The following is a 19,614-nucleotide window of genomic DNA, read 5'->3' as shown; positions in this document are numbered from 1 at the left end:
TTTTCAAAAAGTACAGTCTTAGTTTGTTAAAAATATACCATAAATGCATTTTCTTACTAAAAGGCATTGAAGCTGTACAGAATGAGAATTAAGCTAATTCGATTATGCCAAGTGCAGCCTTCAATACTGGAGTGGGTGCTTAAGAAGTAAAAAAGCACGTTACAGAAATTGAGTAAGAATCATTTCTTCCACTAAGCACACGTCTTGTGCTTAGCTACTGAGACCAGACACTTTTCTAAAGGAAATGCTGTAGCTCTACCAAGTCAGGACTTGATAAAGGTGTACATGGTTAGATACTATGGTTTGTGTTAGGCAGGAGACTGGGCTAGATAACAGAGTTCAGTCCTGAGCCTGAAATATTGCTTGCCTATTGAAACAGAAATGGTTTTAATGTGGATGGTCAACTTGCATCTTTTATTGCAGCATTCTAATTTCTAGCACAAAGATGAAATATGCAATCTGTTCTACGTGTGTGGTACTGCTTAACTGTAGAGTTTTATAATTTGTAAAGTTTGTACCCTCGTGGTAGGTACCACTGACAACTGTCAGCTAAATATTTACACTTAAATAGTGGCTTTAACTTGGATCCCTATATTTCTGAGAGGTCTCAGAAGAGTAAGTAAGAAAGCCAGCCTTGCCATTAGGCTTGTTTGCTCAGCAAATGTATCATCACCAGTAGAAAGTGTCTGTAGATCAAAGAGGTTGAAATACAGTACATTAGATGGAACAGAAACTCACATCCTCCTATTCCTGTGAACAAAAGGCGTGTTTTCATTAATAGCCATTACTGGTAATGGCTATGTCCTCTTTCAGGCTAATCATTTTAACAACCTGAAAGCTGAAGTGGAATGTGAATCAGAACTGAGCAGGGCTCAGTGAAACATAATCCCCAGACTCAGAGCAGCTTTTCCACCTGGACCTGCACGTTCAGACTTTAATCTAGACAACGATCAATGGGAGCTTTATAAAATTTGAATAAAAATCTGAAAGGGGCTTGTATCCAAACTCCACATCTGTGCACAGATATAACAAATGTCAGAGTACAAGTTAGGCTGACAAGGAATAAACTGAAGTTCCCTATTAAAAACTCCTTTCCCAAGCCATGCAGTGTTCAGTGTTGGATCCTGCAACCTGGACCTAAATTTAATAAGAATATGTTCTTAATTATCTGCCAAATAACAATTGTCACTGCAAATTACTTCACAATTAACAACAGATTTTGACACTGAAAAATATGCACTTAAAACACAGTTTTATGCCCTTAAAAACAGTATGTCTCATATCATAGCAAAAAAAATTAACAGCAATGAGCTAACAAGCATAGCAAAATGTACAACTTCTCTCTTTTCCTCTTTCTTTTGTTCTTTCCATATTATTACCTTTTCATGTACAATAGCTGTATTGTTCCTGGAGCAGTGAGGTTATAAAAATTTCCGTCAGTCCAATAACAGGAAAATGTCTCCAGTTCAGGTGATCTGCACTTGCTGATTTGTGGCCACTGCAAAAGGTCTGTCAAGAAAAACAGCAGGGGACAAAAGGAGACATATTAAACAAATCCATAAGCCAGACTAACATGCTGTTAAAATGAAACTCAGCATTTTAAATGAATAATTAAATTTTCTTCCCTATTGTTGTAGAATAGAATAGACTATTTCAGTTGGAAAGCACCTACAATGATGACTGAGTCCAACTGCCTGACCACTTCAGGGCTGACCAAAAGTTAAAGCATGTTGTTAAGGGCATTGTCCAAATGTTGAACACTGACATGCTTGGGGCATTGACCACCTCTCTGGGAAGCCTGTTCCAGTGTTTGACCACCCTCTCAACAAAGAAATGCTTCCTAATGTCCAGTCTAAACCTCCCCCGGTGCAGCTTTGAACCATTGCGACGTATCCTATCACTGGATCCCAGGGAGAAGAGACCAGCACCTCCCTCTCCACTTCCCCTCCTCAGGAAGCTGCAGAGAGCAATGAGGTCGCCCCTCAGCCTCCTTTTCTCCAAACCAGACAAACTCAAAGTCCTCAGCTGCTCCTCCTAGGACATTCCTTCCAGCCCTTTCACCAGCTTCGTTGTCCTCCTCTGGATGCATTCAAGGACCTTCACATCCTTCTTAAATTGTGGGTCCCAGAACAGCACATAGCACTTAAGGTGAGGCCACACCATTGCTGAATACAGCGGGATAATTGTGTCTTCTGACCAGATGGTTGTGCTGTGTTTGATGAGTTCAGTACAGATATACCTGAACTACCCCTACACTTGCTTTAAAGAAGTTGTGGTACCATAGAGCTCAGATTTAGGGTAACTACAGCTTAGTATTTACCCAGCTGAGCAGCTTTGCAATGTGTCTGCTCATTAGATTACCTACCTTGAACTGAGTTCAGGTTTGTGTGTATGACATTGTGTAGATAGAACCTTGCTCTGAGAGATGTAAGGACAGCTCTGAGCATGTGCCTGTTCTGCCACATGCCACTTCTCTATTAATGATTTCTGTTCTTTGTCAAAACTGAAGTGATGTAGGGCCATGAAATGACTCCTACAATTAGTCAGCCTCATCAACCCTTGTGAGAAAAATAAAAACAAAAGTTGTGGGTATGACTCACTGCTTTCAAAGTAAGTACTTAACTTTTTCCTGATTTTTACAGGTCTAATGCCAATGTTTCCTCTTTGGCCTGGAAAGCTTTCCAGAGTGAGATTACGTGCACATGGAATTGTCTACCTCTCTTCACTGAATATCTGGGAAATATGATCACTTATTTAAGAAAATTTCTCCATAAGGCACTTAAAATGTATATGTTGGTCAGGTGTTTATGATTGGTGGAATGATCCCAGGCCAGGGAACGACATGATCCTACTGGACTCTGCATGCAAAGTTCTTTGCAAATGTTTTTGCAGTAACACAACTGTGAGTATCAGAATTTCAGACTCGATATAAGGGACAAATTTTTCACAATTAGGGTGGTGAAACACTGGAAGAGGTTGCCCAGAGAGGTGGTAGATGACCCATCCCTGGAAACATTCAAGATCAGGCAGGTTGGGGCTCTGAGCAGCCTGATCTAGTTGAAGATGTCCCTGCTCATTGCAGGGGAGCTGGACTAGATGGCCTCTAAAGGTTCCTTCCTGCCCAAACCGTTCTATGAATCTATTATAATATTTCGTGCAAAATATTTACACTCCAGGTTGGAAAAAGTATTAAGGTACAGACATCCACATGTACCAGATCCTTCCTCCTATGCATGAGGATTTTGTAGCCTCCCTACATGTAAACTACTCTGTTTATGGCTCAGACAGACACAGCCACTCAATGCCTGACCAATTTGTATTTCTTGGGCTTAATGGTTCAATTTGTGTGCTTTATATTACACACTGCCAAGCACCCACATCAGGCAGTAATACATGAATATTATGAATTTCTGTTTTGCTCATCCCATATAATTGTCTCATTTAATACTTTAGACATTGAACAAGGCCTGAACATATGTATGTAAATAAGAGATTTCTTAGGTTGGGTGGCTTACACCCCTCGCCCTCACCCCCACCCCCACCCACCTGAGCATTTAGAATTCCTCTTGCCAGCCGGAAATGACTGATGTTTGACTGGAAAGATTTAACAGAAAGGGCTTTTTTTTCTTTCTTAGCCAGCATGTTCCATTTCACTCGACTTTAAATACATTTCTTTTAAAAATTGAAGCAAATTTTGAAATGAAGTGTTGCAGCAGATGGAAAAAATGATACTGTTCTTGTTCAGAAAATACTGAAACAAACCATTTTGACTATTGTGCCTGATTTTGTTTGGTAGGGTATTCAATATTTGACAGCTTTGGCCTAAATGCCAAAATGCTTTTAATTGACCTTGATTTGAGCTTTTACACATTTTTACATCATTCATCAAGCAATTTTCATGTGGTAGAAATCCTTGTTAAAAACGTCACGATCATGAAATTGCAAACTATCATAATATAGACCCAAAATAAAAGAGAATAAAAGGTTCAAGAACAGTATTATATTTATAACTTAAGTGTATGAATGTTCCAGCTTTCAAACTTGAACATTCTTTTCTATTTAATTGAAAATCAAATCATTGTTTAAAAACAAAACATAGAAAAAATTTGTGCCTTTACTCCAAAGACATGAGCAAAACTGCCTCAATTGCATAATACCTATAATCAACAAGACACGAGTCTCTCCCTTCTTCTATAAACAGATAGTGTGCATGTTATGGCTCTTCCTGTTTCCATCCTCAGCTACATGCATCAAGGACAAATATAGCTATTTTTACTGAAACAGGTTAAGAATTTGAGAAAATTATATACTGGAACACCCTCCTAAATTAGAATATTTCTGCTGATGCCTGCACCATATTTATAGGGAGAACATACAATATTTAAAGCCCATGCAGACCATGTCCTCATCTCCAGGGGTAAATAAAGCCACACTGTCACTTCTTAACATGATGAAATGAACTGAATGGAATCACACTCCACTTACACTTTGAGAGGTCCAGCAGGATCTTAGACATAGGCTCTACAGCGTCTCAATAATGAATTCAGTTGAATTCACCAGTTTTACATACAAGGTAAATTAAGGACTGTATGGTGTACAAACTCTTCTAGGAAAATGGATCACAGCACAGCCAGAAGTGGCACCAGTTACACTGGAGAGGATTAGCAATGCACACAGAATATGGATTAAGACTTGGTCTCTTACACCCTAACTTCAGAGGAACGTATCCCTAAGGTCCCAATTTCTTTTCCACTTGCTCATGACAGGACTTTTAATTCTTTGCCTCACAGGTGTTCCTTCAACAAGCACAAGGATTTCTGAGCAGGGAGCAGTTTTGTTTGGGATTCATATATACCATATAAGGAAACTACATCTCTCTATATGTATTTTTATGACCAGCTCCATTTGCAAGAAAAATTATCTTTTGATTGATTGTTTCCAGTTTCCAGCCTTCAAAACTGCAGGCTTTTGTGAATGACTGGAGAAAACTTTGTCATATTGACTTGCATAAGAGTTGGCACCCCTGGGGTAGATCTCCTGAATTCCTTGTTTCCCACACAAGTCAATTATCAGCGTTGTACAGGACCCTGTGTGAGCTCCATCTCCTGAACAAACTGTACCAGAATGTGATAAATGAATACAATAGCTCAGCTGAATGCATTTAGGCATAAAGGCAGCAGGGCACTGAAAGTAATGGCTATCAAACTGAGATTTTAAATAGACTAGAAAAGCACAACAAACATGGATACATACTTGCTCTTTCCTACCTGATCCAATAAGTTCCGGTCAAATTGTCAGGAATAAAACCACTCACTTAATTCAGGATAATGGCTTGGCTGAACATGCAGACTCAACAGTAGAAAACATGGAAAAAATGGTAAATCTGTGGCTTCCACTGTGTCTGCTAAGAAGTATTGGTAGAAAAGTTCCTAGTCCTGCCCCTGGGTTTAGCTGAGGGTCAGTGTTCAGCTGCCACAACTGTGCTGCAAAAGAGTAAAATCTCTTCACATTCTGCTCTTGTTATGTTATGACCACAGATTAGCCATGGTCTAAACTCTGGCTCAGCCAGAAGAAACTGTGCCAAAACAGCAGCTAAAACAATAGTGTGGTTTACGGAAAGAATCAGGAATGCAGATATGCCATCTCTTCTGCTTACATTTGTTTGTGGGTCACCAGCCTGCAGTTCTTCATTTAGCATAGTTTCAATGCTGTATATTCTTAAATCTTTAAAAAGAGAATACAGTACTGTAACTGCAGCTTATTGGAAGGTATATGGAGATGAACTTTAAAACAACAACAACAAAATCCTAAAAGCTAGAGGTGTCAGAAGGCTAATTCCTTTAGAGATTAAGTTCCCTTGTTTTTTTTTGCTTAGAAGTCCCTCTAATAAAATTTAACTTCAAAGGGAGCTAGCTGTGAGTGTAGAAGAGTAAGGAACTGAAGTTTAAAACTGGGGTGTAACAAAATAGGTTATTGTCATCTTGGGGAAAGTCCTACTGCCACCAGAGCCCTAGTAATTCTGCAGGAACAACGGTGTAGCACATGAGTTTTACAGAAACATCTCTTACTAGTCTGGGATTTAGGTAGGTGAAATAATAATGACGCTATGAATGATCAAAAAAAATCAAGCTAACTACACAGAAGATGAAAAAAGAGTATTTTTGCTGAAGAAACAGAAATTTTTCTTGTGGTGGTAATTTTAGAAGAGTTATGTAGAATTATCAGTTATTTGAACCTATGTTCCCTATCAAAGCTAGAGCAAATTTAAACTTACAGTGGAATAACGTGATCCAATATGCAAATCAATGATAGAAGAAATCTTATGCAACAGTATATATCTTCATACAATCCACTCTCAAAGCATACGCAATGCGTCATTGCTAGAGCATAGCGGAGAAAGATGGAAATTGAAATGTAAACAGGTGAATTATCTACATATAAAATTGGAAACAGTTATGAAGACCTGGAGTGTTATTTACTGTAGCTCAATTTGTACATTGAAAGTGAATGCCCTATCAATTAGGTTCTGCTCCTGAATCCACCAAGCTCCACAAATGCTGGGCAATTTACTTTAATAAGGGCAGGTTGATTTCTTTGGTACCAGGAAATTCTGATTTGTTCAAATTGTGCAGCAAAATGAACAACATTTGCTGTCACTGGATGTTATTTTAAATAGGTACAGTCTAGCACTAATAAATTGTCAGACATCCCATATACAGAGAGTGGGATGCAGTAAGTGGAGACAAAAACCAGGTCACTTCCTCATCAGGCTGCCTGCTAGTCTGACTCAGCTTTTGCTCTAGGTACAACCTGTCCATGCAGGGCCAACAGTGAAGTTCTAGAACCACTTTCTGGGGAAAAGAAGAGAATCTTTTTTTCCTATCAGTAATATGTAAGATCCTTTTGCGTAAAGTACTCAGCAGAAACAAAGCGAAGTTTAGTAACTCTCAGATGCTATACCACAGTGAAAACTGGAGGGAAATGCTGAATAAGAGTATTTTGCCCATGGAGTTAGTCTAAATATTGTTGGTAAATGGTTCTTGATAAATACAGGTGTTTTGCTGATGAACATGAAGGAGGAATATGTTTTCATCTCGCACTGAAGACTAATCTGGTGACTGCTACTTTGTGCAGTAACATGTAGGCATCCCCACATAACAGATCGGGGCTGTGCAAGGTATTTTGGGGAATGCCAGAAGCATTTTTTAGGGAGTTTGCAACATGATCCATGAATAAAAAAATAAAAAAACCAAACCTGGAGCTTGGTAACACTGACTGAAGAGGCAATAGCTCTCTCTTTCAGGTTGTTCTCTTTCAGAACAAACTTCTCCCTTTTTTTGTCAAGTAAGGTTGATGTAGTTAAAAGAATAAAAGCCTTGCAGAAGCAGAGCTTTTCCACCGCATCAAAGTCCAATGGCTGTGCTGGTTTCCCATGCTGTGCTACTGAGCATCCACAGAACTGAAATTGATGTGGCTTACTAATGTGGTTCCACAAGGGTACACACAAAAATTAAGTAAACAAAGCTCAGGACTGGGGGAAAAATAATCATGCAGCATTACTCAGTACTATTGCCCGTGAGACAGTACAGGGATGAGCAAGGATGTGGACATGTGCCATGTTCCATGGTCTTTCACATGTGCTTTCCAAATCATGCCCTCGCATGTGCAGTGGTGGAACCGCATGATTTCTGTTACAGGCAAGCCGTATCAACTGGCCTGCCTACGTACATAACATATATAAAGGGAAGCAGAGCCACAGGGCACAGTGTTTCTAAATGAAAGGCAGTAAATAACAAACCCATTTCCAATTATCTCTTAATTGCTTATATAGTTGTAAATCAAATTGAAATTCCGTTTTCAAGAAAGTATATACAAAACCAATACTGAATAACGCTTTTATTTGTTACAGCCATTGCTGTAGATGTTCAGCAGTGACTAACATTACGTGGTAGGGCGTTTGAGGAATATGGAAGCACAAATGGGGTCCCATGGACAAACAGTATGTGATATAAGCAAACATCATGAAAGGTCTTCTATGTCCTTCTCAGAGCAAAAAATTTCTACAGTACTGACAAAAATCTCCAATATCCTTCCTTCCCCTGCACATGTGGTAGCTATTTCCAGCCTGAAGCCCAGTTCAAAGCTAAATGCTGTCTAAAAGCAAGCCCATTGCGCACCATCATGCAGCATAATAAAGCCACCACGTAGTGGTGAGGGGATGTCCTAGCTGCGACACAGCCCCTCCAAAGTTTCCAGCTTCCCACCAGAGATGGGTGCTCAGAACCAGGACCAACATTTTTCCAGAAATGCAAGAATAATCTGGCATCCCCAAGCTGGGCTCCAAGATCCACTCACCTCCCCAGACCCTAAGAGGAAAAATACTCAGAGGGTCTGGGGACTGAGACGACAAGGTGTGAACCTAGGTTAAGAACTGCAACTTTACTATTACCTTCACGGAAAAGTCACACCAGGGCACATCTTGATGGTCCTGCCTAAGTTTGACAACTCACCTCCCTTGTTTTAACATTAGCTCATCTCCTATAAGCAAAAAGCTGTGCAGAGGGGGCACTTGGACAGCACTGGAGCAAGTACTCACACAATATTGCCATGCTTTGGTCTGACTGGGGGAGAAGGGGGGGACCGTGCCTGGGGCCTGGAGCCAGGCAGAGGCGGCTGGGGGCGAGCGGAGCCCCGCGCTGGGCAGGTCGCCACACTGAGCGAGCGCATCCTGCATCCGGTGGCAGCAAATGGCTGCACAGTGGCGGCAAGGAAGCAAACAACAGAACTGCCAACGTGAGAACATGAAGAGTGTTTTTACAAAGGAAAAGTTACAGCACAGCTAACATCTGCAGTGGGAGTGGAGAAAGGGAGCAATAGCAGGGAGCACAAGATAAAGAGGGACAAAGACACAGGAGGAAAAAAGGATGAGAAAAGACAACACGTTTGGAAAGAAAAGCACAGGAGGACATGTAAGTGCGTTTGAAAGGAAGACAGAAAAGGGTAGCAAAAGACTTGAGGTACAGGGAGAAGGAACATAATATCGACAAACTGAAATGTGGGAACTGATGGCAAACCTGCAATCACACTGTCACTCAGTTTAAATGGTGAAGATGACAATTCCTTGACCCGACACATACATATCCTGATAGCACAGAGAAGAAATTGCATGTATCTGGGATCACCCAAAAGAGATACTGAGGTAAGAGACTGGAGGAGAAAGCAGGTGGCTGTAAGAATAGTGTGAAAAGAAACAAGCAAGCAATGACGCAGTCCACCTCTGTTTAAGGACACCTACAGAATATGACAGCGCAACAGAAAGACCGAAGTCTTCCTTACAAATCTAACAAGGTTTCGATCATTAGGTCCAGTATAATCAGCGCTCTGTAAAAGCAGGGCCATGAATTTGCCAGGTTTCATTAGATAGACTCAGCTGTGTATTGTCAATTACCAATGACACTGTGTCCCAAACTCTGTATTTCATCATTGAAACAGTGCTGGTTATGCACAGATGCACCCTGATGTTTCTTTTGATTTATTCCCCCTCCACACCCTCGTTACATTTGAATGAAGTAACTCATGAAGATACTGGCCCTCAGTCTGGCCTTGCTCTTGACATTCAGTCCTTTTAATTCACATTGCTTTTGGGAGACCAGAGTCAAGCTGTAAATGCCTGTATTTCCGACTGTTGAACTTTCAAGCTATTTCTGGTTTCTGCAGTTTTAACCATTTTTCAAAATAACAACTGCCTGATTTAAGTGCAGTAATACTTGCGTGCATGACAGAAAAATCCTACCTCATACTCTACAGAGATTTTCATGGTGTACAAATTATCAGTCTCCATTTGAAATTTAATGTAGTAGAATTTGATGTGGTTTTTAGTCAAGTGAAGTAAGTGAAGGAAAAACATCAGTTCTATCCACAGAACAACTGTCTCCAGAGGGAAGTTCCCGATTACAGTCACGACATATCAATATAAAACTAAGAAGACAAAAAAGGTCCAGAGGATGCTAGTAGGAGGATCACTTGTTACCTTCCACACCTGGAGTGAAACTCCAAGGGACTTTACTGACCTGTCATTTAGAGATTCCTCTGAGAAGTTCTGCTATAAGATTTCCCACAACAAGGGCACATGCACCAAACAAAAGTTGAGCCCTCAAAGCAATCCGAGGAGTACTTCCTGTACTCTGATCAGTGACAGTGACGACTGAAAATTATATGTGGCTTTGAATACTTGAAGACTGCAAGTCATGCTGATTCTTCACAATTCTTCATGATGAAAATCACTGAATTTCACCTTTACAGAGATTGTCAAGTGTACAGGGCCTTATACAGTATTTTCACTTTTTGCACATCTGGACCATAATATATTTTCTTGGGTCCCAAAGAAGACTGAACTCATTTGAGTATTTTAGAACATTCTGGCATGCAGTATTTCTCCTGTGCTTTTTAAAGTGTCTGTTTTATTACTGTAGCCAGGATGTTTACTCGTTCAGTAATTCAGAGCTTTATTATTGCAATGAATCATGAACTATGAGTTACCAGCTTCAAAGAAGATCCAGTGAAATCTTAAAAACAAACTAGAGAAGAATATAAGTATTGTTTTCCACTCTATTTATCTTCAAACTTAGCAAGAACCTGAGTCTTTGCAGTTTTGCAGTTTTCTTGTAACAGCATCCTTTCTAGTCGGTTTCAAAAGGAAAATGACGATGACAACAGTTCTATCTCCCACTTAGGTGGAGTTCTTGTATACCTACCAAGGTAGTATTTTTAATAGTAATTATAAAGCAACAATCTCCACTCTTCATTGTCAGAAATGAAGCCAATATTGTGATGTATCATGTAAAAATCCTGCTAATTTACAAACTAGTTTTCTTTGAAAAAAAAACAACCAACCAACCACAGCACTCAAGGCCATGACTTACATACACGCTTTGCATCCCAGCTGGACTCTTGCACATGAAAGGAAATGTATGTGACACATTTAAAGTTACAAACAGGGAGTATCTGATGTTCTTCCCAAAATGGGAAAGTTGCTGAGCTGGATACATTTTAACTTACTCTGAAATTCAGGATGATGTAAATACCAAACGAGAGAGAAATCATGCCAATGATATTAGACTGATGGAATTAAGTTAGCAGTGGAAAAACAACCCCCCAGAAGTATGGGCGATTCAGTGCTAGGATGAACAAAGCAGTAGAGAACACGCAAATGGGGAGCACTGATGACTCAGAAGGGAGTTGAGCTCACAGAATAATACATATTTTCCTTCAGCTTTTATTTCAGTGATCTGGCTATGAGCCTAAAAGAGTCTTCTGATCATCTGTACAGTGCTGAATGGCCTGAAGTCTCCAGACTCATCCTTATTTTACTATTGCAGAGGAGATTTGGACAAAACAATCATATTCAAAAGCACAGTGGACTGATTTATAAAGGAAGTATATTTTTTTTTTTTCTGACAGCCAGCCAGGGGTTATTTAAGTTGTATGTATCCTCTGCTGACCTTGATGTTCTCTAACACCCATTCCCTCTTTGTGAGAACCCAGCGTTGTCAGTCCTGGGCTTCAGAGCTTAGTTAGGGAAGAGTCACAGACAGAGGTGGTGGGGGATTTTCTTCTCCATACTTGAAATACAGGCTCCAGAGATATATGTGAATTTTGAGCACTACTGAAAAATGGGCCTTTCTCACTTGGCTTGTTTCTCATCTTCCTCCAATGTCTTTTCATAAACTAGCCTTTTCAAATAACTATAGGAGGAGTTTAGAGGGAAGTCCTGATTTTTTTCATTTTAAAACACAACCATTTCCTGACTGGACAAAACAAAGAGCAAACATTCAAGTTAACTAAAGACCAACCTAGGTCTCTAGAATTACTGTTATATTAGTCTTTAGCATGCCTAAGAAGACTCCACTTCTGACAAAAGCATGGATACTATGCCAAGGAAAGGCTCTTTCCCTGACATTCAGGCAGAAGCAATACAGTTTCAATGGATTATTTAGATTAACAAAAAGATTAATAGGCATTGTATATGGGTACACCTAATGATTCTTTAAAACAATCAAAGAAACAAAGGTCAGTCAAAACCCCTTCTTACTTACCATCTGTAGTAGTACTTACTTCTCTAGGAGCTTTCCAAGATGCACTTAAAGCCAGCAGGTTCTGGACATTCAACCCACAACGCATTAAGAGCTTTGCACATTCAAGCTATCATTCAAACAACCACACATAATCTCCCTAAAATTGTTGTGACATATGCATTTCTCTGCTTTTCACAGTGGGAAAACAGGGAAAGGAGAGAGTTTCATTATGTGAACCACGACTGAGCTTAAAAAGTGGGAAGGAAGAACAGTTGCCAAAGCCAAAATGATTAGTCAGAAAATCCTGGCACCAGCAACTTGCTTTAATGTGTCAGACACTGCACTGCCAGTTAGGAAGCTACATTTAGATTCAGGTTTCTAAATGCAGGTATTAATCCCTGATATATGTGCTATAGATTGACAAGAGATATTACTAGAAGATACACCTTTCCTGCTTTGGAGACCCTGTAGCTTTCTTTGGAAAGCCTGAAGGCAGGTACTGCAGAACTCATCTGCCACAGTGATCGTGTGTCACCTCGCTTCTGGCCCAACTTTCCTTGTTCTCTTAATTTTTCTCTCAGTATCCCTCTGCTACTCTGTAAATGTCAACAAATGCACCATTTAAGCCGGCAGTCGTTCTCCTGATTTTGCTCCAATGCTTTAGTAAGAGAAAATTGAGTTTACAACGGCCCACACATCACTTGGGTGCATTTAGCAAGATTTCTGTATCTTGAGTACAGTCTCAGCAGCTGTGATTCCATCTACACCCCTGCACAGTAAGAGAAAGAGTTCGCTACTCAGACAGGTCTCTAGAATAAAGTTATGACACCATTTCCTCAGCAACAACTGCAAGCTGTAATTATACAAATGACCAGAACTACATTTTTGGCACACGGAGGCACATGGGATTAAGTGATTCATTCACCCCCTCTACAGGTGAGCAGAAAAACGTTGTAAGTGCAAGAGAGTTAGTCTTGTCTTCAAACCAATAAATAGAAATAGCTATGAGGGTAATTAATGTGAGAACACCCCTGAGTGATCATGGTAAGTTTTACTTCAGGAATTTTTTCTGCTTTGTGAAATATCCCTCTCTGATTGGTGCTGCTTTTACTATTATATGAATCAACATCAGCAGGTAAAATGGATTTACAGAAGTGTAAGAGAGACAAAACTGAGATCCAGTGTAATTTTGGGTAGAAAGCTTTCTGTAATTTCCTACTACATTTAATGATGGCAGCCTTGTTTCACATCCCATGTGGTTTATCAGTTTTGCTCAGAATATTTAAATCTCTAAGAAATTGCCTCAGAATATGTCTTTAAGGAAGTTTCATAGATGTTATGGTGCCACACAGTCACAGGTCTTTTGCATTAGTCCTGGTAGGTCCAAATGCAGTGCACCTCAGCAAAGAAGGATGCTATCTTCTTTTTCAACAGGAAGACTTTGACAGTAATATTCTCCAAAGTTTTAAAGGGTAGAATTTAGTAATCTACAGTAAGTGTACATTCATTCTTATAATACCATTCCTGAATGATCATAGAATTTTCCTGCATTTTTGAAATCCAGGTTTTCACCATCATACTAAGTATGGAGCTTCCAGTGGTACAAACTGTTAGATGCTAATCCCTATGGGCGAATATAAACTATAAATTTTTTTGTTGCTCACAGAAGTCTGAGACACTCTAAGCAGTAACATAGAGAAACTGTGCCATTTTGCTAGTTGTGATTTTTTTTTAAAAATATATGCTGTCTTACAGATCTCTTAAATTTGAAATGTTATGGATAGTATTATTCTTAGTCATGTAAGTTAAAAAACGTCTAAAGATATATTCATATAATCTAAGAAAACAGAGTGAACAGAAGACTACAATTAGAAAATGTTAGGGCAAAAAGTAAATGCAAACACCTGATTTAAAGCAGCTCATGTGCAATGTCAATATATTAAAGAAAAATGAAAGGAAAACTAAGCAGCTTTGGCTCATTGTCAGTAATGTACGTAAATAAAACAAAATCTGCTGAAATAAAAGACGAATTACATGTTTGATCAGATTTTAATGATAAAGTAATATCTGAAAGGGAAAAACTAATGTTTATGATGACTAACCTGGCGTATCTCTCATAGAACACTGTTTCTTGATTGCAATTCTATTTAGGTTCAGAAAGTCTTCTTAATTGTACCTATTCTTCTACTGCACAGACAGCTGCTTTTGTAAGAGTGACCTTCTGAAATGTCACCCTTTTACTTAGATCCAATTCTTGATTCTACACTAAATCACACTGTCTCTGTGTATTTAAGCAAATGGTGAATCTTGATAGCCCTGCAGGGCCTGTGTAAGTTTGGAAAGGTAAGATGAGTTATACATTATGGCCTGTGTTTCAACAGAATTTGTCAGAGATGATTGCAGAGTCTTTACTTCGAGATTTACAGTGCTGAACCCCTCATCTAATCTTTAAATATCCTTGTATTTTCAGTCACTTCGGAGGTTACATAGAGCTACAAGCAGCCCAGAATAAGTAAGCGGAAAAAGCAGGGGAAAAAAAGGCACACAGAAAGAAGACAAAAAACCAAAGCATGAACTATAAATCCTAACGACACCTATACTTGGAAGCTGCTTCTTTTAAAATGTATGCTATAGAAAGCAACTGCTGAACAGATACTAAAAAGAAACCTAAATTTTGTGACTTTTTGTATCTCCAAGTGCCATATGTGCAAGGAGAAGTTTGCTTTTGCCTGACCTGGGTTAAGAGCTGCCCATCCCCGCACGAGAAGGGTGTTTGGTTTCCTATGCATGCGGGGAGTCGCCCTGTCCCCCCACTTTGGATGGGCACTGCCTGCCCCCGGGACACCCCACTGCAGCTCCACGCAGTGGTTACTTCTGTCTCACACCACACAGAGCAGTGGCGCGGGGCGATGGGACGCTTCTGAGAGAATGAGGAATGGCTGCTCGGTGCCAAGCTGATCCCAAGGGTAGGAGATTTGAAGCCATTTCCAAGTCTGGACAGCGAGAGACAGCCTCACAGAAACTCGGCAGTGTGAGGGAGGCCAGCACTCCTCGCTGCCTTACTTGGTGAAACGAACACTTGGCTGAGTGCTTGACTGATTGTCAGAGAGGCCAGTAGCTAAAACAGGAGATTAGCTAAATAATTCTACATAAGAAGATAAGGTAAGATTTCAGCGACACACACCTGGTGATGAACAGAAAGCCCATGTGCAAACTTATATATGTGGTTATCCAACTGAAATAAGTGATACCAATTATTCTGTATTACAGCCATGGCTAATATTTATTCTGGTTTTCCAAAAAGTCAGAATGTAAAACCTGCACAAATTGGTGTTTGCCTTAAGAACCAGGCTAGGCTTACAAACAAGCTGCCAGTTACAGCCAAAAAAGCCCTCATCTGGCACAAACGCTGGTTCTTCCAGAAGATTCAATCTTTGCTATTCTGGGTAGCTACAAAATTATTTTTTAATGAAAACAGATAGAAGAAAAGAGCAAAATCTTACTGTGGAAGGTTGACATACAAGAAACACAACAGAAAGGTGATGCTGCAGCTAAAGATTAGATCTCAGAAAGCTCATGACAGAGGAAAAAGACTCGATGGTAAAAGCAAACAAACAGTCCGTAGAGCGTGTTGCAACATTTCAGACCTACTTGCACTTATTGACATGTCTAAGAAGTGAACTCATTAATGAAAGCCCATAATTTTTGCTCTTCATCATTGATTTTGAAGCCAGAACAATCCTGAACAGTCAGACAGATTTATAACAACTGCTGAAGTTGAACCTTGCAGGCTGTGAAAAACATGGCTGTCTCCTAAAACATTGCCGTAAAGACTCAACTAAAGGAACAACACTATTTCCACTAAAAAGCCCTTCATCAGCAGACGTTCATTAGCGCTGAATGCTGGTCACAGTGCTGGACTAACCTCAGGAAAGCTGAGCTCAGCACTTAAAGTGTGGATGCATACTTGCATCTCTAGAAACAAATTCTTCAGCTTGCAATCCTGCTGGCTTTAGCGAGTCAAGTGTTATAGGGTTTGCCCCATGGTCTGCAAAGCTGAGTTGGAAGTCTCTGAGCAAGACTCTCCTGTGACTTCCAGCACCCTCCTTTTATAGCTGGGCTAAAAGTAACACTAGAACAGGGAATCTAGTTATGCTTTGGAAAAAAAAATTACGCCTAGAGAAGCTATCTTGATTGCTTCCACCTACTCTGAAACACTCAGCACTGTGTGGCATATAAAGATCAATCTCCATATGCAAACTGCACATGGGCTATTTAAGGCTCAAGTCAGCATCGAAATCTGGAAAATTTTGAATTTATGGCCAACCTCAGTGTTTCTATTACCTTGTTTATATCACTGACCAAGACAACACTATACTGAATGACTTGAGGCATCATATTCTGACGATTAACCCAGAAATAAAATACAAACAACTTCTGCTATGTCTGCACAGGATATGGTTTTAGGATGTATGATTAGCTACTTCATGGAGGCCTAGCACAGCACAGACTCAGGCCCAAGGGAATAAAAATACAAGTAAGACTAACTGTTCTAATTTCCAAATAGGAAATAACTGTTTGCAATTTAAGAAACTTTAAAACCTTTCTTCCTCCAGTTGCTCTTAGGCTGTTTCTTTTGAAAAGGTAAGCAAAACCATGGATGACATCTGACACTGTCCAGGCAATCACACAGATCTCTTTAACAAATTAATCTTTACTGAACCAACAGGGAGCTGAAATACCTATCAGCTTTGTTTACAAAAAAAATAATCTCCAAGGAGATATAACCAGTAATGGTCCTTTAACTTATATTTGAGCTCATCCTTCTTCCCCGAGTAGTAACATAATAAACAAGAGGTACTGCCACACACACAGAGGCCCTGCCGGTGACACATAAAATTCCCTCTGTATTTTACAACTCCTCTCTTTGCTCCCTTTCTTACCAGCCAGCCAAGAGATGCTATGGCTTCAGGGCTTGGAGAAGAGATGTGCAGGCACGCTGTTCACAGAACCACAGAATCACAGAACCCCAGGTTGGAAGGGACCTCAGGGATCATCTAGTCCAACCTTTCTAGGAAAAGCACAGTCTAGACAAGATGGGCCAGCACCCTGTCTAGCCAAACCTTAAAAGTGTCCAACGTGGCCGAGTCAACCACTTCCCTGGGGAGATTATTCCAATGGTTGACTGTCCTCACTGTGAAAAATTTTTCTCTGGTGTCCAACCGGAATCTCCCCAAGAGCAACTTGTGTCCATTCCCCATTGTCCTCTCCATGGGACTCTGTGTAAAAAGGGAGTCTCCATCTTCTTTGTAACTACCCCTTAAGTACTGGTACATGGTGATGAGATCCCCTCTGAGCCTCCTTTTCTCAAGGATGAACAAACCCAGTTCTCCCAGCCTATCCTCATATGGCAGCTTCCCAGTTTTTTGATCATCTTGGTGGCCCTTCTCTGGACCCCTTCCAGCCTGTCCACATCCTTTTTGTACAGCGGGGACCAGAACTGTACACAGTACTCCAGGTGTGGCCTGACAAGCGCTGAGTAGAGTGGGATAATGACTTCTTTCTCTCTGCTGGCAATGCCCTTTTTGATGCAACCCAGCACCCCGTTGGCCTTCTTGGCCGCAGCAGCAGCACACTGTTCACTCGTGTTGAGCTTTCTGTCCACCAGGACCCCCAGGTCCCTCTCCACAGAGCTGTTCTCCAGCCAGGTGGATCCCAGCCTGTGCTGCACTCTCGGATTATGTTTTTCCAGGTGCATGATCTTACACTTGTCCTTGTTGAACTTCATAAGGTTCTTGCTGTTCATATGCTTTGTCTTGGTGAAAGTCTCCAGATGCTACAGCAGAAGAGAAACGGCAACAGTTGTGAGAAGAGCGGACAACCAAGATGTGAAGGGTTGCAATCCTGATGACAGCGCTCAGGAGCCACAACTCATGTGCTGCAGCACATGTGGCCAGAATTGGTGCTGCAAGGGATTTCTGACTACACGTTGCTGCTCTTGGGCAATGCAAACGTAAAATTAATCATGCAATTACAACCCACACCTCACAAAGCCCTTCTTCACACTTACAGGATCAGCAGTGGGTTTTGATACAGCTGTCTGATGCAGTTTTATCATTATGTCAGGCTCCCAAGAACCTCATTGACACTGACCTTGCTCAGTTCAGTCCCTTGGTTGCCCAAGAAGGATCCAATGCTATCGGAGATTTCCTTAAACATATCAAGATATAGCTAAGAAACCTAAACAGTAAATAAAATCATGTCCTAAAATAATGTATTTGCATTAAGCAGGAGGGATAGTATATACAATAGCTACAGGCTGTATAATCGCTTTGTGAGTTGTCTGCTAGTATCAAAGCAAGAGAGTGCAGGGAATCTTTCTTTGCTGCAATCTGTTGTGTCTGATCTCTATAAACAAGGCCGGCATCTCTTCTTTAATAATCCCAGCACAGTGTTGTCAAAACTCCCCCCACTGAATGCTTCCCAGGGTGCTATGGAAGGGTGCCACTAGTCTTGCCCCAAAGCCTTCCTTGTTCTGGGTGGGCTCTACCACTTCTCTTCTCCCTGGGCTCCTTGGTATGCTTTCTGGGTGCAAAGACATGGATTCTTGCCTCCTAACTTCAAAGACCTTAGCTCATGCCCTGAAGGAAGGAGCTAAGGTGCTCTGATCTGCCATCTAAAGATACTGATCTCTCCTCCTTGATTGTAGTTCAGTCAACTCCTGCAGCAGGCACAGCTGGCTGGGTGCCACAGGACCAAGGAGGCTTTTGGGCCACTTGCTCTCTCCTGTGCCAAGAGCCTGTATGGCCAGGTGGTATGCTGGACCAGAAAAGGGAAGCAGCTGACAGCTAACACTGTGGGAAGGGAGAAAAGGAGTATTTTCCAGCCAATTTGGTTCCTCAAACCAGCTTTTCATGTGACTGCAAAAAAAGCTTGAGCCAGCACGTGCGAGGCAGCAGTGACAGTTTGGGAACGAGCAGCCAGGCACAGAGGAGCCCAATTCTTTCACTGGCAATTAAGTGCTTATTTTGGGGAAAAACAAAACAAAAATCCCACGCTTACTCCTTATGAGGTGCCTAAAGCAGAGCGCCAGTGATTCCACACAGCTTAAAAATGATGTGGGGGCACATAGCATAGAGTAAGAGGCTCAAACAGAAATCCAGTCAGTCCCTTGTCTTGACTTGTGTGACTCCAGCAGCGGTAATGAGCAAAAAGACAAAAGAAACCAGCCTGCATGGTTTGCACTCGCCACACATGGACTTACAGACAGTAATTTATATTGATTAAATGAACCTGAAATTTTGGATAACATCTCTGTGCTGACAGTATAACCAGCTCCAGCAATTCTGGCTCCAACAAATCTGAGATACGTGTAAATTAAAGAGGAATAAGAAAGCCAGTTTAGGAAATAACAACAGCATGAAATTTTATATGAGCTTACTACCCAGCTTTCCTTTGTTTGAAATCTGAAAAACTGGAGGCGTTTTCTTCACCCTTTCAGGTTTTTTTTTATTTAACTGTACCTTTTAGTTCTACCAGC

General features: G+C 40.8%; 1 protein-coding gene across 3 annotated transcripts in view; it reads right to left on the bottom strand.

The window, feature by feature from the left end:
* The window catches only part of GHR (growth hormone receptor), a 131,267-nt gene that overhangs the window by 15,631 nt on the left and 96,022 nt on the right, over window positions 1–19,614 (bottom strand). For 2 of the 3 annotated variants that reach the window (XM_064438971.1, XM_064438970.1), the window contains one exon: window positions 1,380–1,509. In XM_064438971.1, coding sequence (XP_064295041.1) covers window positions 1,380–1,509 — 130 coding nt within the window. Of the gene's footprint in view, window positions 1–1,379; window positions 1,510–2,365; window positions 2,481–19,614 lie in introns of those variants that run through there. The other variant, XM_064438969.1, reaches the window with a different exon arrangement.

Source organism: Phalacrocorax carbo, chromosome Z (assembly GCF_963921805.1).
Source record: "Phalacrocorax carbo chromosome Z, bPhaCar2.1, whole genome shotgun sequence".
In the NCBI taxonomy this organism is placed as follows: domain Eukaryota; kingdom Metazoa; phylum Chordata; class Aves; order Suliformes; family Phalacrocoracidae; genus Phalacrocorax; species Phalacrocorax carbo.
Note: the sequence above shows the minus strand (reverse complement) of the source record. Positions and strands in the feature narration are given on the sequence as shown.